Below are 24,684 nucleotides of genomic sequence, written 5' to 3' on the forward strand. Positions count from 1 at the left end.
CACAGGGAGAGAGGGGAAGAGACATGGGGTGTAATGGGCTTAGACTCATGGCCAGGGCCACACAGACAAGGAAAGGGCATCAGAAGTTTGGAGCTGGTAGCACATCTGGTAAGGACAGGAAACTAGACAGATGAATGTCAGTGAGAATGTTCTCGTCAGCCCAGATTGATCCTCAGACTGCTGAAAATGCTGGTGTGGCTGTGAAATCGAAGATGTGGTGGAAGAAGAGCCTGCAGGCTGAGGGGACTCTGAGTTTAGACACTGGTAGACAGGGAACCAAACACAGTTGGTGGCTGAGGGAATGTGCAGAGGAGGAGTGGTTTGGGGACTTCCTTGTTAACAAGGCTTCGTGCTTACACCATTATCCCCCAACCTCCTGCCTCACAGAAGCCACAAGCTGAGATTTTTAAATTGGGGAGTCTTGACAGTGCTTGGGGTGAAGGATAACTGGAATGTGGGGTTCAAGGTGACTGGTCAGAGTGCTTTGGTAAATGCGTCATATGATGCTCATGGTAACCACCTTTCTGACCACTCTGGTGGGTTTTCTCGTGTGACCTTCCATGTAACACTGACCACAGTGCTTTTCTCCTGGTCTTGTTAGGCAGCCCAGCAAATCATCGAGCTTCAGGAAGCCGCACAGATAAATGCAGGTTTGCAGCCAGCCAACCTGGGCAGGAACAACAGTCTCCACGACATGAAGACGGTGGTGAAGACCTGGAGGAACCGGCTGCCCATCGTGTCTGACGACTTGTCTCACTGGAGCAGCATCTTCATGTGGAGGCAGCACCATTACCAGGGTAAACCGACCTGGTCCGGCATGCACTCACCATGTAATTTCCCTCACGCCCCACCGTGCTGCTTTCGTGTCTTCCCTGCGGTTTTCCTCTCCCACATTCTCTTTTGGGGTGGGTGTGACAGGCAGTGGTGGTTAACGGTGGGGGGCTGGGCGATGGGAAGTTTTTCTTTCCTGTCATATTTCTAGCAAGAAGAAAGTCAGTGTTAGACACAGGTGCGTGAGGATGCAGGCCAGTGGGACCCACGCTGAGCGTGCCATTCCCGTGTTTCTCAGCCCCTCCCAGGAACACTTGCCCTCAGGTGGCTCTGCAGCCATTTCTGGTGCTCCTGGTCCCCCACTCATTCCCTAGGCCCTCCAGGGTTCTGTGTATTTCAGGCTTCCTTCGAAACCTCGCGACCTAGTTAGCTAAGGCCGTGACGCTCAGCTCTGTAGCTGGTGCCTTCTCTAGCTTCTTGCGACATTAAATTGAAGGGAAAGCAATGGGGCTGTACCACAGCGCTCCCTGTTTTCATAAGCCATGTATGTGTGCTCATTTTCTATTTACACCTTACTGTGGGACACGGTGAGTGGTGTGGAGTGACGTAGACCGATTCTCCATCTCTTTGTTCTCTAGCCATTGTAACCGCCTACGAAAACAGTTCTCAGCATGACCCGAGTTCAAATAACGCCATGCTTGGGGTTCACGCGTCGGCGTCAGCAATCATCCAGTACGGGAAGATTGCGCGGAAACAAGGCCTGGTCAATGTCGCTCTGGACATCCTGAGTCGCATTCATACCATCCCCACCGTGCCTATTGTGGACTGCTTCCAGAAGATTCGACAGCAAGTTAAATGCTACCTCCAGCTGGCAGGGGTGATGGGCAAAAATGAGTGCATGCAGGTAGGTCCCCTGGATGTGTCTTCCCCCACACACACAGTGAGGCACTCAGTGGGGACTGAGCTCCCACAGAAGGCTCCTGATGTGGGAGAGGCCAGAACCTGACACGGCCTCTGGTGGAAACGAGCATGGAGACCTCTTGAGTATTTGAATCCCATTTGTGGTCTCTGTTCCACCAAATGGTTAGCTCACGTGTTAAAGGACAGAAAAACCGCAGGACTGTGAGCAGGTGAGGTAGGCATTGGCCTTGTTCCCTTGGTTAGAGGAACAGGTACAAAAAAGTGACTCTGACTGGACGTGAAAACAGTGCTGTTCCGTGTCTTAGATAAGGGTGGCACCTAGGGGTTCTGTGTGAGTGCTGCTCAGTCAGCAAACACACATAGTAAGCAAGTCTATTTTTAATCAAAGTGTCCTCCTCAGTGTCTTAAAAGAGTCATTGGCTGGATAAATAACTTCATGAAGTTTTTATATCACCACTGAGGCATTTCTAGAGCTTACTGTTTCTGACTCATTTCTCACTGCTTCTTTGCACAGGGCCTGGAAGTTATTGAGTCTACAAACTTGAAATACTTTACCAAAGAGATGACAGCGGAGTTTTATGCACTGAAGGGAATGTTTTTGGCTCAGATCAACAAGTATGTATGTTGTATTGAAAGAGCATAATCAGAAACCCCCACCGAATTATTTTAATAGTCACTAGGTGGTTGACGTCATGGCAGGCGTCGTGCCTGTGTGGAGACTTAGTACAGATGGATGAACTGATGGTGTGGTGTGAAGAGCTGCACTTGAATTTATATCGTCCAGCTTTGCTGGGTTTGTTTACTCCAGTATACGTGGCTGCCCCATTTCCCTGACTAGAATTAAAGTGACAAGACTCTTGCCTCTTTCCCCCTCTTGGGGATAGGCTTCTAGCCTTTCACTGTCAGGTGTGGTATAGGCCGTGGGTGTTTCGTGGACACCTGTTACCAGGTTTAGGACATTCCCTTCTGTTCCAAGTTTGCTGAGCATTTTGATCCTCACAGGGTACTGAATTTTGTCATACAGCTCTATCTGTCAGCTGAGTTTACCATGTTTTTTCCTTCGTTCTGTTAAGGGGTGTCACATGGGTTTTATTTCTATTTTTTATTGTTGCTTTGTTTTTAGCAGCACTGGGGTTTGAACTCAGGGCCTCATGTTTGTTGGGCAGGTGCTCTTACTGCTTGAGCCTGTTTCTGTTTTTTAAATGTTGAACCATCCACGTGTCAGCGCTGGTCATGGTGTATAATCTACCCACCGCTGGGATTGATTTTTGCTTGGGGGCGTTTACATTTCTGTTTCTAAAGAAGAGTGGTCTGTAGTTTTCTTGATGTGATGGTAAGATGGTGTCACTGCTGTGGAAAAGTTTGAAGTGAACAGTTCCCATGACAAGGTAAGCTTAGAACTGCCATAGGACCAGTGATTCCACAGACAGACACTTGTTCGAGAGTGTTGATAGCAGTCTTAGTCACCATAAACAAAACATGGTGTGTGTATCACTGGAGTGTTGCTGAGCCTCAGAAGGGCGCTAAGTGAGAAGGAGATGCAGAAGACAGCAGAGGCGGGACTGGATGGATGTGACATATGCCGAGTAGCTGAATCCAGAGATAGCTGGTGGGAATCGAGACTGCTTAGAAAGAGCTATGTGAATGAATTAAATGCCACTGAAATGTTCACGTCCTTTCTTGTTCTTGAGATGGGTTCTCACTGTAAAGCCTAGGCTGGCCTGGAACTCATGATTCTCTTGCCTCAGCATCCTGAATGCTGGGATTGCAGGTCTGTACTACTTCTGGCTTGAAGTGTTCACTTTCACGGGAAGGGTTTTGGTTTTGTTTCCTCACAGGTCCGAAGAGGCCAACAAAGCCTTTTCTGCAGCTGTGCAGATGCACGACGTGCTGGTAAAAGCCTGGGCCATGTGGGGTGACTACCTGGAGAACATCTTCGTGAAGGAGCGGCAGCTGCATCTCGGGGTGTCTGCTATTACCTGTTACCTGCATGCGTGTCGGCATCAGAATGAGAGCAAATCAAGGAAATACTTGGCCAAGGTGAGACCAGCAGAATCAGCTTTGACTAGAACCATCCTGTAGCCTTCATATTAGGATTGAAATCTAGCCACAGTTCACTAATCTCTGCTAGCTCAAGGCCTGACTTCATGTCTAACTCCTGTCCCATCTTTTCAAAGTGTCAACCACAGGAAAAGTGAGGCCTGGTCATCCTTAGGGTCCCAGGACTTCCACATGTCAAAGTCTTGCCTGGAGTCTGGGTCTTAGGACTCCACGTCCAGTGCTCTCTGTGGGATTGAACTCTGGACAGACCTTTTCCAGACTGAGGGAGGGGTTCTGGAGTTAGGGCTGACCTCCTGCACACCTGTTAGATGGTGGCATCTCACCAGTCGTCACAGTGCTCTTCAGCCTTTGATGGCTGCTGGGGTCTGCGCATGGCACCCCGAGCAGAGCCCCCAGCACAGGAGAGGCCAAGTGCTGTCTTCCAACTGGCGTCTCTTGAGACAGAGGTTCCTTCTTCACCTTCCTCCCAAGACACAGATGAAGAAAACCCGGAACTAATGCTTGGGGAAAGCTGAGGGATGAACTGTCTCTCCTATTTTATCATTGAGGGTTTGGAGTTTGTAGGATCCTTGTTTTCACAGCAGCATTTGGAACAAAGTCAACCACAGTGAAAAGAACACCACCTAGGGCAGGTGCCTGACTTCAAAGTTGCTGGTTCCAAATACCCTCAGTTCAGATCCTCACGCACCCTGGGCTCTAGCATGCAGCCTACCTGTGCAGGGCCTTGAGAATCTGAGGTGTTAGTGAAAGTCCACGTTTGGACGTTGAGGTCATGTGTGTGAACGAGCAAGTCAGCAGGCCCTCGCCACCTACCTGGTGTCTCCCTGCAGTACTGGTAGCTTACAGATTGGATCAATTAGTAATGTCAGTAAGGCTAAATGAAGGAAACCTGTCTACTCAGGCCAGCTTTCACTCAGCTGAAAGACTTGTACATACCGTAAGCTCTTGGGTAGCTATTTTTCTATGAGGCCAGCAAAACCACTGTGTGGGATTTTAAAACTAGGGAAAAAGGTTATTTGAGGGCCTCACAATTGTCTTTCAAGTCTGGAACATTTCTTCTGCATTAGGTGCTGTGGCTTTTGAGCTTTGACGATGACAAGAATACTTTGGCAGACGCTGTGGACAAGTACTGTATTGGAGTCCCGCCCATCCAGTGGCTGGCTTGGATCCCGCAGCTGCTCACCTGCCTGGTGGGCTCCGAGGGCAAACTGCTACTGAACCTCATCAGCCAGGTGGGTATCACCAGGGCTCTTCACAGAGCACCTGGCCTCCGTTTGTATTCCTCTCTTCCAGAAAGCCAAGTTAGAATGTTGCGGGAATCTCAAGCTGAGATACAGGACACTGAGGCAGTTTAGCAGGAAGCATTTTTTATTGTGCCGGCACAGACCCAGCGGACTCATGTCCAAAGGCTGAGCTCCAAGAACAAAGGGGTCTCACCTTATATCCCCTTGCAAGCAGGTTACAGAAGCATAGAGCAAGGTCTAATCCATATATGGTTATATTCAATTCTGTAGGCTACTTTACCCTAGTGTTATGTGACTTTCCCTCCCAGTGCTACATGACCCTCTCCACGTTCAGATTTCTCAGGTTTTATCTCTTTGCTATGCCATCCCTACCTCCAGAACTCAGGCTTAGTCTGTTTTCTTCTGGTCCTCCTCCCTGCTACAAGAATGCACAAAGTGCTGAAAGCCCAAGCCTTGGGAAGATTTAAACATTCAGATAGTACTTGAGATAAGGTGTAATTAAAGATATTGGAAAGGGCTGGTGTGCAGCTCAGTGTCGAGTGTTTACCTGGTATGTAAGGTTTGATCACCACCAAAAAAAATAAAATAAAAAAGGCACATGATGATGTCTGCCTATAATACCACCACATAGGAGGCTGAGGCAGAGGCCAGCCTGGGCTACACATACCCTGTCTCAAAAACAAAATAGCATTGCAGTTTCAGTCCAGCCTGGGCAAAAAGTTAGCAAGACTATGTTGTAACAGAACAAAAGAGACATGGTGGTGTGCACCTATCATCCTAGACACTTGTGAGGCCATAGGTAGGAGTCAAAAAGAATAGGGCCCTGAATTCAAACCCTAGACTACCCAAAAGCAATACAAAAGTTACTGAAGAGCTGGATGTGGTGTCACACCTCAGCCCTTGGGAGGCTGAGGCAGGAGGAGGATGAGAAGTTCCAGGCCAGCCTGGGGCACATAGGACATAGTGAGGCCATGTCTCTTATTGAAGAATGTATGTGGGTAGACATGAAATTATAGGGAACATAGCTTTGCAGTGTTCAGATCATAATTTCTTTGCTTGCAAAGAAATTGAATCTTTCTACTTAGGACACAAGTAAACTGTTAAAGGGCAAGATTGCTAGCGGTGCTCTGAGAGCCACAGGGCAATGGGTGTCCAGTAGGCATTTTGCGTCTTCCTTCCTGTCCTCTGCTGAGAGTTCTTCAGAGCCTCCTTAAGACCAACACTGACACTTAATTGTGATTGTCACCCTTTGCAGTTGAGCTGGGGCTGGGCTGGAGACCTGGGTCTAAAGCCAGTCCTTTCCTTGTCCCCATCTGGGAATAGTGCACAGAACTTAAACAGTAGAGGTGTGGGTGCAGTTAGGCCTGGGATGGCAGAACCTTGTGTTCACTTTTCTAAAGTAAGTGTTATAGGATGTGTGTCGGAACACACTGTGTTCATTTAGTTTGTTCCTCACGTGTGGGCGTCATCCATATATGCCCACAAATGACTGACTTTTACGCCTGTGGGTGTGGCTGTACTCCTGGGTCCTGTCTGTTAGCATGCACACCCAAGTCTGCTAGGTAGTTTTTTGTGGAGCATCTGTCAGCTTGTGCTGGCCACGCCCTGAGCGCTGTGGCAGTTAGGCCTTCGCCTGGCTCTGCCGCACATCTCAAGGGGTCTGAGTAATGGGATAATGTCCACTCAGTCCCGGAGCCCGTGATACGGCTGGCATCTCCTACCTCCAGCAGACACTCGACAGTCTGCGCCTTCCTGCACTTGTGCAGAATGGAAGTTCCTCCATGACTGATCTGTCAGCTAGGTGAAACCTTTGACACCTGCAGTGAATTGGTGAATATACAAGTAATCTTCCGCTGGGGTTTATGGTTCTCGTATTTCTCGGAGTAAGATCCAGGGACCTGCCGTGTCTTCTCCCTTCCTCAGATTCTCTGAGTGAAATGGAAGCACGGTTTCTGTATCGTGAACAGTTCCTGGGGAGAATTGATTGAACAACATATGGTAAAGACATTTCACCTGCTGCTTAATCCAGCCATGCATTTTACACCACAGCGTGACATTTGCTTGAATGGCCCAATTGCAGACCAGAAACCCCCTGTGACTTGGCCTCAGTTACTCTCAGTTCAAAGTGTCTCCATCCAGAAGTGCAGTGGGGACAGTTCTCTGTGTGACTTCCTATCTCTGAGCAGGTTGGACGAGTGTACCCCCAAGCGGTCTATTTTCCCATCCGGACCCTGTACCTGACCCTAAAGATCGAGCAGCGGGAACGCTACAAGAGCGGTAGGTCCTGGCTTGGGCTGGCTGGCTGGGTTTCGAAGGGTTCATTCCATGTGTGCTATGTGGACACACCCCTGCCCACCGCTCCCCTCCTCCACATGCTCAGGCTGCAGGACAAAGCCTGACCACTAGAGTAAAGTCTGCCACGTGTCATAGGTGTTCATGCAACTAACTGATCCATGGAGAGAAAACAAACTTTAGCAGCAGACACTCGAAGTCCACCTTCCTCCTTAGTAATAACGACATCATGGTGAGCACTAGAGCCTCACTTGTGCGCATGTGCAGCTAGAAGGGTGTCTTCAGCTGTCAGTCTTACAACTGTTTGTGCAAACTAAGAATGTGAGACTGTTAGTTGATACTGAATAGCCAGTGTGTAAAGGAATAGTTACTGGTGCCAGGTACCTGCTAAGCGTGGCACTTTGTAAACAGTTGTTGTTTGCTTCGTGGTGTTTTGGTGTTGCTGTTATTTTTGCTTTCTGCTTTTTGCAGTGCTGGGGATGAAACCCAGGGCCTTTGGCCTGCCGGGCAGGAGCTCTACCACTGAGCCATATCCCCAACCCTCAGCATTTCTGTTATCCCTGGAATGTCTAAGTGGACTGTGGCAGCATCGCAGGCTGTGCAATGCAGTGCGCTGGGGGTGCATAGTGCCGTGCAGCTCCCTGTCTTGGTTATTTGAAAATTAGGCTTTTTAGTTCCAAGAATAAAGTGCAGTGAGTAACTGTGCTTTTCAGAAATGTCATTTTATAAATGTGATTTGGCTTTCCTGGGTGAGAAATGTAGACTTGCCTATTACCTACTTTTAGATCTTTAAGCTTTGGTAGCTAGGAATGTGTTGCAACACTTCTCCAAACATTTTATTTTTAAGATATTCAAACTTACAGCAGAGGTACAAGGTTGCATGCAGTGCTCACTGGCATTCCTTTCCTGGACTCACCAGGTGGCAGGTTGTCACATCTATCTTCCCCTCCATCATGCACCCTGCTTTTTCCCTGAACCACTGAAGCCAAGGCATGGGTGGCCTTGCTCTCTGTCCCCAAGTCAGCAGTACTGTCCTTAGAACCAGGCCATGTCCACACCACCCCTGGGGAAATGGTCTCCTGGCGATCCCCACACAGGCAGGAGCCGGCGTCCTTTGGCCAGTGGGTCCTGGAGAGCTCCTAGCAGGGCGTCGGTTGGTTTTGCGCTGACATTGGCGTTGTGTGTGTTGCTCTCAGATTCTGGACAGCAGCAGCCAAGTTCAGTGGGTAACCAGTCCCATTCTGCATCAGATCCAGGGCCCATAAGAGCGACGGCGCCCATGTGGCGCTGCAGCCGAATCATGCACATGCAGCGGGAGCTCCACCCGACCCTCCTGTCTTCCCTGGAAGGCATCGTTGACCAGATGGTCTGGTTCAGAGAGAACTGGCATGAGGAGGTATGTGCACCCAGCCCTGCCGCTGCTGGCCACCTCTGCAGGGGACAGCAGAGGTGTCTGGCCATCTGGCCCTCCGCACGCTGTGCGGCCATCTTACCGTAGGTTTCACAGCCCAGTACACGTTGGCTGCTGAGTTTAACAAGGGGGCAGGTGAATTTTTAACCTCTCTACACTAACACAGCCGCAAATGTTTGAAGCAGAAATTCTCAAAAAAAAAAAAGGGATGAAGTTGAGAACGCTGTTCTTGCTGCTGAAGTGCTGCATGCCACCTCCATGACTGCAGTGACTCACTGCACTTCTGCTCTGGGTGGCAGCTGTGTTTGTGAACAAGTGTGGTGGTGTAGGCGACTTGCAGGGGAATCTCCAGAGACGAGACTCGGTTCTGCAGGGGTCTTCCAGGAGCTTAGCCCATCCTTAGTGTCACTTGCTTAAGCTGACAATAAAATAACATGCACTTCACTGTCCTGCAGTAGATCAGTATGGGTCTCAGGCCAGCTGGTTGCTGTGGGACTTGTGTGTGACACATGCACGCACACCACCCAGTGGGAACAGCCTGCAAACAAGGTTTCTCATGGTACAGATGGGCCATGTACCGTGGAAAAAGTGGGGTTTCCTCCTTTTGTTATTGTCTTTGTTCAGGGGCTCTTGTGGCTAAAGATGCCAGCTGACAGTGTCGTGCACACAGCTCTTCCATGCATCCTGGGTGCTGGGGGTCAGGTGTCAGCAGAAATAACCCTGGGTGAACAGCTGTGGACTGGCTAGCTGCTCTGCTTGGCTGATGACCTTTGCCCTCTCTTCCCCAGGTGCTTAGGCAGCTCCAGCAGGGCTTGGCAAAGTGCTACTCTGTTGCCTTTGAGAAGAGTGGAGCCGTGTCTGACGCCAAAATCACCCCCCACACACTGAACTTCGTCAAGAAGCTGGTGAGCACGTTTGGGGTGGGCCTAGAGAACGTGTCCAATGTCTCCACCATGTTCTCCAGCGCGGCCTCAGAGTCTTTGGCTCGTCGGGCACAGGCCACGGCCCAGGACCCTGTCTTCCAGAAGCTGAAGGGCCAGTTCACGACGGGTGAGTCTCGCTTTTTCCGTTCTGGTAAAGCTCCTGGTTCCTTGGTCTTGAATGTCTGAACTGGGTGCACACATTCATTTTCTTGTCACTGGATGTGCTGATTAGACTGTAGCACCCAGGCTCAGACACAGACTGCCGTCGTACATCCTTTTCCACTGGAGGACCAGGGTTTGGACTCAGTAACATCAGAAACTTAAGGTGATTGGGGCAAACCCTCTGGCTCTCTTCTTGGTTTTAGTGGAAACAGTGCAAGGTGAGGTGGTGGTAGAATTTAAAGGTTCGTTCAGCACTTGAAGTGACAAAATTCACAGTGGACTCTGGTGGAAAAAGTATAAGGAGACAGCGTTTTCATTACCTGTCCCTGCTCAGATAGATGTGCTTTCCTAGGCCCAGAAGAGTTTGAGTCCTGGCTCTGCCTCTTACTACCTAACCTAAGCTAAGGGAAAGTAGACTAGTTTCCCTTAGCTTGAGAGGTCATCACCATTGTACATACACACACCCCATGCGCCCGCGCGCATACACACCCAACCAAGTGCGTGAAGACGTGGAAGTGCCTTGTCCAGAGGAAGGCACATGTGTTTTTATGCAGGAACTCATACTTGAATATTCAGAACGTCTTTACCTGTGACAGCCCGAGACTGGGAAGCACCCAGGTCTCCTTGAGAAGGTACTGACAGAGCAGTCAGTTGTCACTCAGCCACACTTTGCAGTAGAAGGATTTAGTTATCGTGGACACAGCAACTCAGATGACCTCAGAGAAGTCACGCTTAGCGCAAAAAGTCAATCTCCAACCAACACACACCATAGGATTCTTGTCTGTGAGACATTTGTGAAGTGACAGGTGATGATAGATAAGTGGCGGTCAAGTGTTAGAGGGGAAGAGGTGGGCGTGGCCTGGACATGGCAAGAGGGAGCATGAACTTGGTGGTACTCGGGCCCAGTGCCCCATCCCCCCGACACACACACGCATGTGTGCCCCGTGGGGTCACGTAAGCCGTGTGGACTGTGCTGAGGTCACTCGGTTTGTTTTGTTCTGTTCTGTGCTTGTACAGGACGTTGGCATGGGGAGGTGGTGCGTGCACAGAACTTCTTTATTTCGTTGCACCTGCTGTGAATCTACAGTGACTCCAAATAAAAATTTTAGAGGAGCAGTTCAGCCCAGAATCTGGAGTACTCTTGATGTAGTGGACCGAGAGTGACGCTGCTGTGTCCCAGATGGTGCGCCCAGTCACAGGTCTCCTGGTGGCATCTCAGTTCCTCCGGCACTGGTGTGTGCTGGTCTCTTGGGCCACCTGCTAGTGTGCAGTTGGGCCCTGTGAGGAGTCCTGAGGAAGGCAGTGGCAGTGTATAAAATGACAGGGAAACCAGGGCTGGGGTGACGCAGTGGTAGAACACTTGCTTACCATACACCAGGCCCTGGGTTCCGTCACCGCCACTGTCTTAAAAACTAAAAAGGAAAGCAGACAGATGACATTGGAGAAAAACCCAAGCAGCTACACTGACTTTTACAACACTGATGTGTTCGTGTGCAGTGAGCACAGTGAGAAAACCAAGCCCAGGGGGCACAGTAGTGTGTAGGAAGTCCCACAGCTGCAGGTGTTGAGCTGGGATTAAACCGAGAAACTTCCCCATTGGGCTGGGGTACACAGCCAGCTTCAGAGCACTGGACGACACATCACTGCAGCTCTTGTAGTGGGCTTGGAAATGGGATACACAAGGTGTGTATATACTGCCTTCTTGTAAAGTCAGTCAGCCTGACTTTTCTCCAGCTTTTGACCCAAGTTGCTCTTCTGGATTGAGCACCAACAAATACAGAAGAATGGCAGAATGTGCTGGGCTTCTTTGCCAAACGCACAAAGTCGGCCTTGCTTTGTGCAGGTTTAAAGTAGCACCCAAGCTGGGCAGTGTGGCATACACCTGCAATCCCAGCAACTCAGGAGGCGGAGGTAAGAGGATCGCAGTCTGAGATCAGCCAAGAGGAAAAGCATGAAGTCCTATCTGAAAAACAAACTGAAAGCAAAATTGCTAGCAGGTGCAAGGCCTTCAGTTCAAACTCCAGTGCTCCCCTCCCCCCTCCCCCCCACCCCCCCACCCCACCCCCCGCCTAAATAAATAAATAAATAAAGTAGGCGCCCAGCCTTTGCTAATAGATGACCGCTGCCCTCTGGAGCCCTTTGCAGGCATCCTGCGTTGGGGCCTTTGCAACTGCTGGTTCAGGCTGATGCTGTTGGCACTTCCTTTGCCTGTGTCTCCAGTCTAGCTTGGCAGTTCCAGCCAGGGGAGGTGGGCAGGAGGCTGTCCAGGTCTGCAGGAGCAGTGAGAACGCAGAAGAGTGGTCACCACATGGTGAACTGTACCAGGCCTCGGGATTGTCTGTTCTAGGGCAGCAGTAGGACACTGGCTCCTCACAGCTGCTTTCAGTCCCTGCTTCACGACAGCAATGGCTGGCAAGTTAAATGACCAGGGTCTCCCAGCACAGCACTAAGCTGAAGGAAATGGAAGGGTTTTAAGGGACGTTGTTTATTTTGGAAATAGGATATCGCTGTGCAGCCAGGCTTGCCTTGAATTCATGATCCTCCCAACCTCCCAAGTAGCTGGGATTACAGATGGGCACCACCATACCTAGCAGAACTTTTTCATTTAATTGAACTTAAAATACTCCATTAATCAGGGAGTTTTTGATTGCTTAGGTGGAGATGGTTTTGTTTTTGTACTTTGCTTTCTTTCCATGATTCTCCGTAATGAATGCATTTATCTATGACCTCCCTGGTGCTGCATTTACTCTCCCCATCTTCCCTTTGGTTGCTCCACGGATTTTGTTTCTTAGTGTGGCTGATGCTGTACTTGGAGCCCATGTGGCTCAGACCCTGGTCACACGAGCTCCCCCACCGTTGTCCGCTGGGACTCTGAGGCTGCCCCTGCGGGCTCCATGCCTCATGCCGCATGGAACTGTAGGGAGGACCTGCTTGCTGCCCCCACCCTTGAGATTCCCCACACAGGACCCCTGCAGCTGGGGATGAGGTTTCACGTTGGGTTTGTCTCTCTTTCTCTTCTCTGTGTCCAGAGATCCGGCAACAGCTGTGCTTGCCCCACTATGGAGAGGGCCATAACTTAACCTCAGCAGGCTGGACGTGGACTGGTGTGGTCTGCACTCCACACAGCACTGAGCTGCAGCTGCCAGCTGCCTAAGCAGCGATTCTGTGGTGAGCTGGAAATAGCCTTGCTGATTAAAAATGTCTTCAGCCATGTTTCTTTTGCAGATTTTGACTTCAGCGTTCCAGGCTCCATGAAGCTTCACAATCTTATTTCTAAACTGAAAAAGTGGATCAAAATTCTCGAGGCTAAAACCAAGCAGCTCCCAAAATTCTTCCTCATAGAAGAAAAATGCCGGTTTTTGAGCAATTTTTCAGCACAAACAGCTGAAGTGGAAATTCCTGGGGAATTTCTGATGCCGAAGCCAACACACTACTATATCAAGATCGCTAGGTGAGTGGCCCCTCTGAGGGAACCTCAGGTTGAGTGTCCTGGGAGAAGGCTGGGTTTGTTTCCCAGAGACCCTTTTCTGAATTACCATGGCACCTGACAAAGTGCAACGTGGACCAGAGCACGCTGCGTCTCATTTGGGAGGGAAGAGAACTATGCCTTTTGCTTCTGTGCCCCAGGACTCACCTTCCCATTCCTCCAACTTGCGTCCTGGTGACTGGCCTTCCCCAGGACTTCTGCAAGTAGGCACTGCATTATCAGATACCGTCACCTGTCTGGGGTGAGGTGCAGACAACAAGCTCGGGGCTGTGCTGGACTCCATCGTGTGCCTTCTTTGCCAGGTTTATGCCCAGGGTGGAGATCGTGCAGAAGCACAACACAGCGGCGCGCAGGCTGTACATCCGCGGGCACAATGGCAAGATCTACCCGTACCTGGTCATGAACGACGCCTGTCTCACCGAGTCACGGCGGGAGGAACGTGTGCTGCAGCTGCTTCGCCTGCTCAACCCTTGCTTGGAAAAGAGGAAGGAGACCACCAAGAGGCACTTGTTCTTCACAGGTTCGAGACCCGGGCTCGGTGGGGCACGGCAGCTCCTGCCAACCTGAGAGGATAAAGGCTGCTCCCTAGCCCTCGGGCTGCTGTCCAACTCTGCAGGGTGTGTGTTTGGGAGATGTGGTGCCTGCCGCCTGAGTGTGTGCCATCCTACTCCAGGACCTGCCCTGTGCCCTGTGGAGCAGGGCTGACTGAGGGCTTGTGCTATGCTGGTGACACCTGGACTCTAGGCGAGGCCTCTACTTTTCCTGGGCCCCACATTGCGCTCTGTGGTGTGCTGTGTGTCAGCCTTCCTGCTAGGAAAGGCAGTAGTGTGAGGGCCACAGGCACAGCTGGCAGGTGGCACCAGCAGCTAAGCAGAAGCCACCACTGAGTGGGGAAGCCTGTGCACAGCTGAGCCACCAGCATTTTAGCATGCAGTCTCTTGACAATGGGAGCTCACTACAGTGCATATTGTCTGGTTCTGTGGGGAACTTTGTCCCTGTGAGCAGAGGTGTGGCTGCCTCTGCTTTTGTTCTGTTTTGGGGCATGGTCTTAACTATATATGTGTATGTGTATGGTCTGGCTTCAAACTTGAGATTCTTCTGTGCCAGCTTCCCAAGCTCCAGGATTACAGGCATGCACCACCACACCCAGTCTGACTGTTAATTTTAACATCTCAAGATGAGAAGTAGATTCAAAAAGAAGTCTGAAGAAAGCTGAGTGCTTTAGCACCAATGTGACATGCCTGTGGTGCTGATCCCAGCCCTGGGTAATAGCATATTCTTTGCTTCTTCACAACATTTGGCAGTGACAGTCCCAAGTTTAAGTCATCTTGGAAGTTGTTCATGGACAGAAGCCAGGGTAGTGTGCCAACAGCCTCATTTTGACCAGATTAGCTGTCTTTGTTCACTAGATGTGAGATTCACCTGTGTGCGCATCCTGCTGTCAGCCTCATGCCCAGGGCTCAGTGGCGTAGGAGCTGGGTGTCAGTGCAGCTCCCTCATCTGGATTTTAATAAAATGTCTTATTACTATAATCTTAACATCTTAATATAGGATTATCTCATTTCATCCACAAACTACAGGTTCTTTATCCAGTTTTTGGATGAAGAAACTGAAGTTGACACACATCTAGTGACTCCCCAAGCTGTGTCACTAGCGAGGCAACTTTGGGAAGTGGAGGCAAGTGGGCTGGCGGCAGGGCCCCTGCTGTGCTGCTTCTGTAGATGGAATGTAGGTCGCTGTGTGTGAACACCGTTTTATCAGATTCTCTGTAGTTTGTCCTTACCTGAGCCGTAGGTCAAGAAAATGGCGTGAATGGTGCAGAGCAGGAGGACAGCCCTGTGGCATCAGGAGGCAGGCAAGTGAGGTGACATGGCAGGTGCCCTGGAGCTGGGCTCCTCTGAGGAGTGAGCACTTGCAGAGGTCTTAGTTATTTTAAAGATCTCTGGGAATACTGAACGTAGGACGAAGCTGCAGCCCGACCTCAGGGTTCAGCTTCTCTTCGAAGCACCTTCCCTCTGCTCCCAGCCGGTGGTGGGCAGGGACTGGTGCTGAACTGTGGTTGTCCTCCCTCCCTTACATCTCCACAGTTCCTCGGGTGGTGGCCGTGTCCCCGCAGATGCGCCTTGTGGAAGACAACCCATCTTCACTTTCTCTTGTGGAGATCTACAAGCAGCGCTGTGCCAAGAAGGGCATCGAGCATGACAATCCCATCTCCCGCTACTATGACAGGCTGGCCACAGTGCAGGCGCGGGGGACCCAAGCCAGCCACCAGGTATGAGTCCAGGCCAGGTGCCAGCTGAGCCGCCCGGGGCCTCTTGTTGCAGCTGCTTTCAGGTGGTGCTGGGGTGACAAGGGTCTTCCATGAGGGTCATTAGGTTCGTGAGATGGGAGAAATCGGAGGGCAGTGACCTTACCCAAGGGGATCTGTTGCAAATGGTTTGTTGTGACCTGACAAAGGTGAACTCTGACCTCAAGAGATTCCGCCTGCAGAGAAGCTTACAAATCAGAGCTGATGGCAGCCTCGAGCCTGATCAAATGATGTGAGCCCGTTTGTGTCCTCTTTATCCTTGGCGTGATCTGTGTGTCCCTGCTGTGGCGTAAGAGCAGCAGATTGTGAAACGTGAGGCCCAGCTGTCGTGGTTGCTTGGAGCAGGAGCACCATTTAGGTGGCGCAGGGTGCAGGATTAGGTAGGGGCAGCTTCCCACGTGTGTGCAGGCAAGGGCAACGGAAGCCTGTTTCCTGATTGAGCTCTGTGGATGGAGCTGTGTGCGGGGAGTAGGAAGGGGAGTTGTGGCACAGGGCAGCCTGGGCATTCTGTGGACCCTATGGGGCAGCTGTGAGGTGTTTATAGGCGAGGCTGTTGTTTACCTTTGATGGCCACTGTCCCCACCACCTCTAACTCTGTACCTGGTTGTTTTTGTTGCTGACCTCTGCTCCTTCAGTGTGCCATTTTTGTAACACTTTTAGTGAGATACTGTTCACCCTGCATAGTGTTCATTTCAGTTGGACAGCCACCACCCCTGTCCACCTATCAAACCTTCACCACCCCACCAGTCACCCTCTCTCCTCTCCACCCTCAGCCCCTAGTGGTCACAGGTCTTTCCACCTCTGTGCCTTTGCCTCTTCTGGATGTAACATGAGCAGCGTCGTGCACTGTGAACTTCTGTGTCTGCCTCTCTCACTTGGCCTGATGCTCTCGGGGTGTGTCTGTTTTGTTGCATGGGTCAGTATGTCATTCCTGGGTTTTTTTGTTTGTTTGTTTGTTTGTTTGTTTGTTTTGTGAAGGGTTTTTTTCAAGATAGGGTCTCTTGAACTATTTGCCCGGAGCTGGCTTCAAACTTTGATCCCTCCTGATCTCTGCCTCCTGAGTGGGTGGTATTACAGGCATGAGCCACTGGCACTGGCTGTCATTCATTTTCAGTGGCAGGTAACATTCTAATGTGTGAATATACCGCTTATAGTTTACCCAGCCATCGGCGGATGGACTTCAGGATAATTTACGCCTTTTGGGCTATCATCACTGACTCTGTGAACACTTGTGTGGGGGTCTTTGTGTGGACATGTTTTCATTTCTCTTGAATGTGTCCAGGAGCCGAGTGGCTAGGTTACATGGAAACTCTGCTTAGCATTTCTGTGAATTGCCAAACTGTCTTCCAAAGTGTCTGCAGTGTAGACGACGAGTTCTAATTTCTTCACCTGCCAGCACACACTTACTGTTGGGGTTTGTTTCTGGGTGTGGGGGCAGTACTGGAGTTTGAACTGGAGCTTGGTACGCAGGAGCTCTGCCACTTGAGCCATGTGTTGTGTCGTCGTCCGTGTCCCCCCAGACCCCCGGCCCAGTTGTTTTTGAGCTAGTCTTACTTTTTTCCAGGCCAGCCTTATCTGCGAGCCTCCTCTTTTACACTTCCTGCCATCACATCGCTGGGGTGACAGGTGTGCACCGCCTGTCCGTTGAGATAGGGTCTCACAAACTTTTTGCCCAGGCTGGCTTGAACCATGATCCTACCTATGTAGCTTGGAATGCATGTGCCACTGTGCCCAGCTATTGGTTGAGATGAGCACTCAGTCATTTTGCCCTGGTTGGCCTGGAACCATAACCCGGCCCGATCTCAGCCTCCCGAGTAGTGGGGATTGCAGGTGTCCCTGCAGTCCTCCTCTCGGCCATCCTGGCGATGTGACTGGTGACGTCTGCCTCTCCATGTGCTGAGTGGATATTTGTTCATCTTCCTTGGAGGAGCCTGTCTGTGCCCCCCGTCCATCTTGTGAGTCATGAGAATTCCTCATGTCTAGGTACAGGTGAGCTCACTTTCTTCCCCACGTGTTGGCTGTGTGGCTCTGACTGTGGCCCTGAGTATTTGGAAAATCGAATGCCTTAAGGAACGTAGTTTGGCACCTCTAGAAGTCCGTTACTGTGGCCTGTGGGTTTGGTGACATCCCTGTACTAATTCTGTGAAGTCTCTATTCTTTGTCACATGTGCTCATTGAAATCTCTGCTCAGTTTCAGGGCCAGCTGAGGGTCTGACCAGTTGTGTCATGCTTTGAACCAGTAGGTCACACATCTTCTTTGTGGCTTTTCTTTTGCAGAGATTCTGTCTGTCTGTCCCAGGGCATACCTTCCATCACGGTACATCAGTTCACACCTGCTTAGCCTCCACTTCCTGTTTGTGCAGCACCTTGGGTGACTAATGTGGGAACACATGTCCAGCCTTTTAGATCCTTTCCACCCTTCTGCCATGCCTTGTGTGCGGAGCTTGGCTCAGTGAACTAGGCGTGGGCAGTTGCACCCACTCCCTGCATTCCAGCAGCTGTCAGGCCTCTGCTTTTCACAGCCAGCCGAATCATTTGGCTGTGGGTTCTCCCAGCCACTGCGGAGGGGAGAAGTGTGTGGCAATGGGAACAATGGGAGCCACACCTGTCCTGGATGGTCCGCAAGAGTCCTGGTGTTGGGGCCTCTGAGCTAATGGTTTTTCACGCAGGACTGAGCTCAGAACAGACAGTTGGTCACAGGAACCAGGTGTTGAGGCTGAGTTTGGGTTTGGCCCAGTCTGGCCAGTCTTCTAGGATGTAGTTGGGTTGTCAGTTTGTATGATGTCTCTGTCCCCTCCTTGGACTAGTTCCTCGGTTCATGGCACTTTTGCCTATACCTTCTTCAGTGTGAAGCGGTGGTGTGCTCTCTAGCTCTTCTGTTGCTCTTGTTCACTGGCCCGATGTGTTCTGCAGTTAGCAAGGGTGGAAGTAGTTCTCAGACATTGTCCTGTGCTGTGTAAGGCAGATAGCACACACAACGCAACTAAGGCTTCTAGCCAGTTGCCTTGCTGCTTTCGGGCACAAGATGCAGCGCCCAGGAGGGACTGCCGGTCCCGTTTGGCCTTGTACCCAGTCACACAGGCAGTGTGGGCTGAGCACACATGTACTCGCCACTTGAGGGCTTTTCCGCGGCAGCAAGGCGTGGCCGAGCGACTAGGCAGTCGGTGCTGTTGCAGGTCCTGCGGGACGTCCTGAAGGAAGTGCAGGGTAACATGGTCCCCCGCAGCATGCTGAAGGAGTGGGCCCTGCACGCCTTCCCCAACGCCACCGACTACTGGACCTTCCGCAAGATGGTCACCATCCAGCTGGCACTCATTGGCTTCGCGGAGTTCGTCCTGCATCTGAACAGGCTGAACCCCGAGATGCTGCAGATCGCTCAGGTAACTCAGGGTGAACTGTCATGCCGCTCCTTGCACGGGTTCCCTTCTGCTTGTGGGGTCCCTAAGATGTCCCCTTTCAAAACACAGGACACAGGCAAGCTGAACGTTGCCTACTTTCGATTCGATATAAATGATGCAACTGGAGACTTAGACGCCAACCGGCCTGTCCCATTCCGCCTCACACCAAACATTTCTGAGTTCCTGACCACCATCGGTGTCTCCGGCCCGTTGACTGCCTCCATGATTGCTGTTGCACGGTGCTTCGCTCAGCCCAACTTCAAGGTGGGTTTTGGTGTCACCCTGTGACGAGCACACTGCCTGCCTTTGACGTCTGTGGCCTTATAGGACTTGCTCACCTGCTAACCAGGGATGGACGTTGAGGTGGGGTCATTTGGGAAAGGGTTCCGAGTGTTCAGGTGTCAGGCAGGCCACCTTACAAGGAGGATCATTTCCCAGCTGTGACCACTGCAACTTCCAGCTCCCCTTTGCACATCTCGCTTGTGAAGCATTCTCATAGGATGCCACCTGCCTCCCAGGGCTGCAGTGAGGCATGGCGCAGCCACACACAGTGCCCCGTCACCGTGCAGCCACACCTGCCATCTCCTGGGTGTCCTCCCTTGTGCCTCATGCTTCACCGGGTTCTCAGCAAGCTCCCCAGCACGTGTACTGAGGGGAAACTGGGGCTGTGGCAGCACGGTGATGTAGCAAAGGTCACACAGTTGTGTGGGGAGTGGCTCAGCTTGAAACCCAGTTCACTGTGACGGAGCCCACCCTGAGGTCTTCCCACCCGCAAAGGGCTCTCGGCGTGGGGCTGGCAAGTTCTTGCTTCATTTCTCTTGAACTTGTAAGAACAGGTACCTGGTTTCCTCTGTGTTCCCTGGATAAGCAGTTCTTGTCTGGAGAAGACTTGAGAAACTGCTTTTTTGTAGCGGAAGTCACTGAATGCTTAGCTGTGAACAAGGTCTATACGTTACGGACACAGCCTGCTCTTTTATGCCCAGTGCACATGTCTGTCAGCGCTGCTGTGGGGACAGTAACTCACAGTGACTGAGTGGAGGTGACATGTCCTTGGGCTGCCTTGGGAGTGAGGTGATGTGCTGACACAGGGAACCTTCCATCTGCTTAAAATTGGACTTCTTATTCAGATTGAGACATTATGCTTCTGGAAACAACCGTAGGGTGAACCCTAGATTTCAGGGATGCTCTCCATAATTTACAGCCTGTCCCAGCCTGGTGGGACGCCACAGTTTTCTCTATAGACTGCAGGGTGGAGAGAGGAAGAAACTGGAACTTCCCTAAAACCCTGGGCCCCGATTCTATTTTAGAGACAGGGCGTCATTGTGCAGCTCCGCTAGCCTTGAACTCCTACTCCTCCTGCTTCAGCCTGCCAAGTGTGGGGATTACAGACGTGTGCCACCACACACAGCATGAGACTGAGTAAAGCCTGACTTCTTAAGTTAAGGTGCAGACCGTTTTGTGTTGGCACTGGGTAAGGCAGAATAAAACCTTCAACCTGAACATCTGACCTCACCTCCCCTGAGACAGTGCTACACCAAAGACAGGCCCATCACGTTTGTTCTGCTCTCCCCCAGCAGTGCGCGTGATCCCATCACACTTTCCAAGCCCTCCTATGACCTGCTCGCTGCCTGATGACAGGCACTGACGGCACTGCCAGCCCCTGGTCTGCACACTTGACGTACTCTGATGCCTTACCCTCCCTCCACCTGACGTGGAGGGAGCCATATTACTACGTCCAGGTTACAAATGGGGATTCAGTGGCTTTCCCAAGGCCCCCTAGGTGGGAAGTGGCAGAGCTGATGTGTGACCCTGAGTTGACTCTGACCCCAGACCAAGGAAACGTCTCGGGCCTCTGTCTGGTCTTCCTGTCTGACCAAGCTTCACTCCTCCCGCTCAGGCCTCATCGTGCAGCACCACAGGCTTGGCCCGCCACATCTTCCCGGTCTCCACCAGCTGTGACCCACCACTGGGCTTCTTTGAGAACTGCCTCCCGGCTCACCTGTTCTCCACAGGGCCTGTCCCCTACCCCCAGGGACACATTGTGTCTTTGGGGATGTGAGCCCTGTAAGGCAGAGCTGGCACATGAGCGTGTGTCATGTCGAGCAGAGCAGACACAGACCCAGCACACTCAGGTGCCGCGTGGTAGCATGTCCCAAACAGACACGCGCCACCCTGACTCTGAAGACCAGACAGAAGCCTTGTGTCCTGGTTCTGAGGCCTCTCGGCCGTTGCTCCTGTAGAGGACATGGTTTCGTCCCCAGGTGCCGCACACCGTGTCTGCCGGGAGCACGGCCTGGCCCAGAGTGTTTAGGTTAGACGGGCCCTTGGTGGTCCACGGTGGCTCCATTCAGCTGTCCCTCTGGCTGTTCTGGTGGAACATGAGTGTGTCGCTCTCTCCCCACACAGGTGGACGGCATCCTGAAAACCGTGCTGCGGGATGAGGTCATTGCTTGGCACAAGAAAACCCAGGAGGACATGTCGTCTCCTCTCTCGGCCGCCGGGCAGCCCGAGAACATGGACAGCCAGCAGCTGGTGTCCCTGGTACAGAAAGCTGTCACGGCCATCATGACCCGTCTGCACAACTTGGCCCAGTTTGAAGGTGGAGAGAGCAAGGTCAACACCCTGGTGGCTGCTGCAAACAGCCTGGACAACCTGTGCCGCATGGACCCTGCCTGGCACCCGTGGCTGTGACCAAGCAGCTGCCCGCCACCCAGAACGTGAAGGGCCTCTTGGCTCAGAGCCCATGGCTTTTATGACCTCTCTGCCTTGTTCACTTTGTTTACAAAGGTCCTGCCGGTTTGCCGGGTCCCAGTCGCTTTCCCGGTGGAGTGTGTGTTGGAAGAGCGTGGCGTTAGCCTTGGAGGAAGCTGCACACAGTGTCGCCAGGCCATCAGGACCGGCAGAGCCGGGCTTAGCCTGAGCTTTTAAAAGGCTTTTTTAAGGAACCAGGATTCTCGGCCTGGAATTTCTCCTGGGTTCTTTTTTACGGTACTCCTCCCTGCGTCGTGCAGCAGATGGAGCTGTAGGAAGCAGCTTTGTCGTCCCTTTCACGACTGGGAGCGACACTTCCCAGCAGCTTCGTGTGGTGTGTGGACAGTTGAAGTGCACAGAAAACGCAGTGTGAGACAGGACGTCAGGAGCACAGGGACCGGGTCCTCTGAGCACACCCTCCGCTGTGCGCCGCTGGCTGCGGGCACCTCGCTGGGCGTGTGGCGGGATGGCAGGCCGCATCCCCTACGGGGAGGGAAGCCGTCCTCAGCATGTCGCAGGTGGATCCAGCTGGGCGACACAGAGCCGTCAGGGTCGGCAGGTGACCTCGCACTTTTTATTGCTGGCTCCTCGGATGTCTTCTAGACGTTTGCTATCATCGTACCTGAAAATTTTCCTTCCTAATTTAAAAAGAAAAGAGCAATGAAAGTTTGTCCCTTTAGTTTATGTTACGTTCACGCTTTTATAAATCTGAGCATTGACAATGTTGTCTAAATTTGTACAGTGTGATTTTTTAGAATAAATATTTTATAAAAGGAATTGTGTTTTTAATCGTGTGAAATGTCTTCCTGTGGGGTGTCCCCACCTTGTCTCTTGGCCCCTCCTGGACTTGAGCCCCATCTGGGAGGGTCCTACTCTGTGTGGCTTCATGGTGACAGAGCACAGAGCTAGGTGAGGTCCCAGCTTGAAGAATCAGAAGCAAACAGAGCACAGTTTGTTACTCTGAGGAGGAATGGCAGTCCTTGCCAGCTCACTGTCCCTTTATCTGGTTTGGACCCTGGCCAGGCCCTCTCCTAGGGACGCAGTTGGAATAGACAGAAGAGCCTTTCTGCTGGTGCATGCAGGACCGTCCTGACACACACGGTGACATCAGCAGGTCAGAGGGCACAGGGTCTCTCGGAAGCTTTGCAGGGCTGGGTTATGACCCTGCTGCAGGCTCTTCACCGTGGGTGGCTCCAGCCCTCAGAAGACCCAGGCCTTCAGCCCAGGTGAGGTGGCATGCCCCTTCACAGCTCTGAGAGGGCGAGTAGCTTGTCCAAGCTTGTCCCCAAGCTGGTAGCACAGAAATTGAGATTAAAACTCGCCCAGCTACCCTCCACACCCCGAGCTGTTCCCCAGATCAGACGGAAGCTGCGGGGCCACTTGTGCCCAGCTGACACCTCTTCCATTTTTCTCTGCAGTGACTTTTCTCCAGTCCTTAGAGAGCAATTCAGACACACATAGGGCCACGGGTCTGAGCCAGGTAGGTGCCTGCCCTGCAGCCGTCCTCATTCTGTGTCACGGGATTTGTCCTGTGTTTTCGCAGGACCTGCTGCTGTGGAGCGTGGTGTGGAGGGAGATGAGCGGATGACTTCAGGTAAAGGAACATCACTCGTCACTTTGGAGAGCCAGGCTGGGTCCCTAGTTGCTGAGAAAACCAAAATCTCACAGCAACCAGGGCTCCAAGGTCTGTGGTGACGGAGGACCGAGATTCGGGAAGCCTGGCATACCAGTGACCCGGACCTTCAGCGTCCTCACTGCAATGTGGCGGCCATGCAAGGAGCTGGGCTCAGGGCTGCCTGGTCAGGAGCCGGAGAGGTACCCGGAAAGGGTCATTTATGGGAGCCACACGTGTATGATTCGCTACCCGCTGTTTTCTGAGTGTAGACTTGTTTCTAGAGGGGTATTACAAATAATAAAATTTGCCATTCTGACTTTTTAAGTGGACAGTCAGTGGCTTAAGTGCTTCAGTAACGGACAGCCAGCGCTGCCGTCCTCCAGATCCTTTTTGTCTCATCAGATTGAAACTGCTGAGCTCCCAGCATCCTCTTTCCTTTCCATTTCCCAAACCATCATTCTGCTCTCAGTCACCACAATTGGAACGCTCTAGGACCTCACAGAAGTAGAACCATACGTGACTTGGCTATGACTGGCTCGTTCCACTCGGCACGGTGTCTTCAATGTTCGTCATTAAACATCAGATGGCCTCGTTTTTAAGGCTGAATGAGGCTCCACTGGCTGCATAGGTCACGTCCATCCGTCCATCCATCAGTGGCCACTGCTTCCGTCTTTGTCCACTGTGAGTGACACAGCTGTGGGCACACGCAGCCAGGTGCCCCCACTTTGGCTTCCTGTGGTTAGACGCCCAGGAGAACCTCATGCTGTGATTCTCGTTCTAAGTTGGGGACGGCCACACCGTTTTCTACCACTTGAGCCACTCTGCCAGCCCTCGAGTTGGCTTTTTCTGTGTCCTGCCTTTCTTTGGGGATGGGCTGCATGGGTACATTTTGGTCCTGTGTTTTCTTGTTTGCCTTTGGATCTTTTGTTAAAACTCAGGCCCTTGAGGAAGCAGCCATCTCTCCTGGTGTTTGCAGTCGGACTGTGCAGGGGAGCCCTCCTCCAGCTGCCCCAGTCATCCTCCCTGGCAAACCTCCACAGCTTTAATTGTCACACTCACATGTCCCCTGAGTGCTGACATTTTCTCCATTGAGAACCTCTAAGCCGGACAAACAGAAGGCTCCCAAGACAGCTGTGCTGCCACCAATGGAGAGAGGACATACCAGGAGTGACCCACTGCTCACGGTCACCTCCCACCGGTCGTGAGCCAGGAAAGGTGGAGTGCTGGTTCTACCCCCAGGGGAACGTCACTGACACCAGGTTGGTGAGGTGACAGATTTCCCAAGCTTGTAGACGCTTCCCCCCGCAGACTCAGCAGCCGCTGCGTTCACACCCAGGCAC

General features: G+C 51.9%; 1 protein-coding gene across 11 annotated transcripts in view; it reads left to right on the plus strand.

The window, feature by feature from the left end:
* The window catches only part of Trrap (transformation/transcription domain associated protein), a 101,654-nt gene extending 79,701 nt beyond the window's left edge, over positions 1-21,953 (plus strand). For 6 of the 11 annotated variants that reach the window (XM_074075532.1, XM_074075536.1, XM_074075539.1 and 3 more), the window contains 14 exons: positions 602-830; positions 1,410-1,675; positions 2,207-2,307; positions 3,531-3,732; positions 4,821-4,985; positions 7,184-7,274; positions 8,486-8,685; positions 9,489-9,750; positions 13,011-13,236; positions 13,575-13,792; positions 15,360-15,544; positions 18,757-18,960; positions 19,048-19,242; positions 21,385-21,953. In XM_074075532.1, the coding sequence (XP_073931633.1) occupies positions 602-830; positions 1,410-1,675; positions 2,207-2,307; positions 3,531-3,732; positions 4,821-4,985; positions 7,184-7,274; positions 8,486-8,685; positions 9,489-9,750; positions 13,011-13,236; positions 13,575-13,792; positions 15,360-15,544; positions 18,757-18,960; positions 19,048-19,242; positions 21,385-21,669 (2,829 nt within the window). In that variant the 3' untranslated portion in view covers positions 21,670-21,953. The remainder of the gene's footprint in view (positions 1-601; positions 831-1,409; positions 1,676-2,206; positions 2,308-3,530; positions 3,733-4,820; positions 4,986-7,183; positions 7,275-8,485; positions 8,686-9,488; positions 9,751-13,010; positions 13,237-13,574; positions 13,793-15,359; positions 15,545-18,756; positions 18,961-19,047; positions 19,243-21,384) is intronic. The other 5 variants (XM_074075538.1, XM_074075540.1, XM_074075537.1 and 2 more) reach the window with 3 other exon arrangements.
* The last annotated feature ends 2,731 nt before the right edge of the window (positions 21,954-24,684 follow it).

Source organism: Castor canadensis, chromosome 6, assembly GCF_047511655.1.
Source record: "Castor canadensis chromosome 6, mCasCan1.hap1v2, whole genome shotgun sequence".
Lineage (NCBI taxonomy): Eukaryota > Metazoa > Chordata > Mammalia > Rodentia > Castoridae > Castor > Castor canadensis.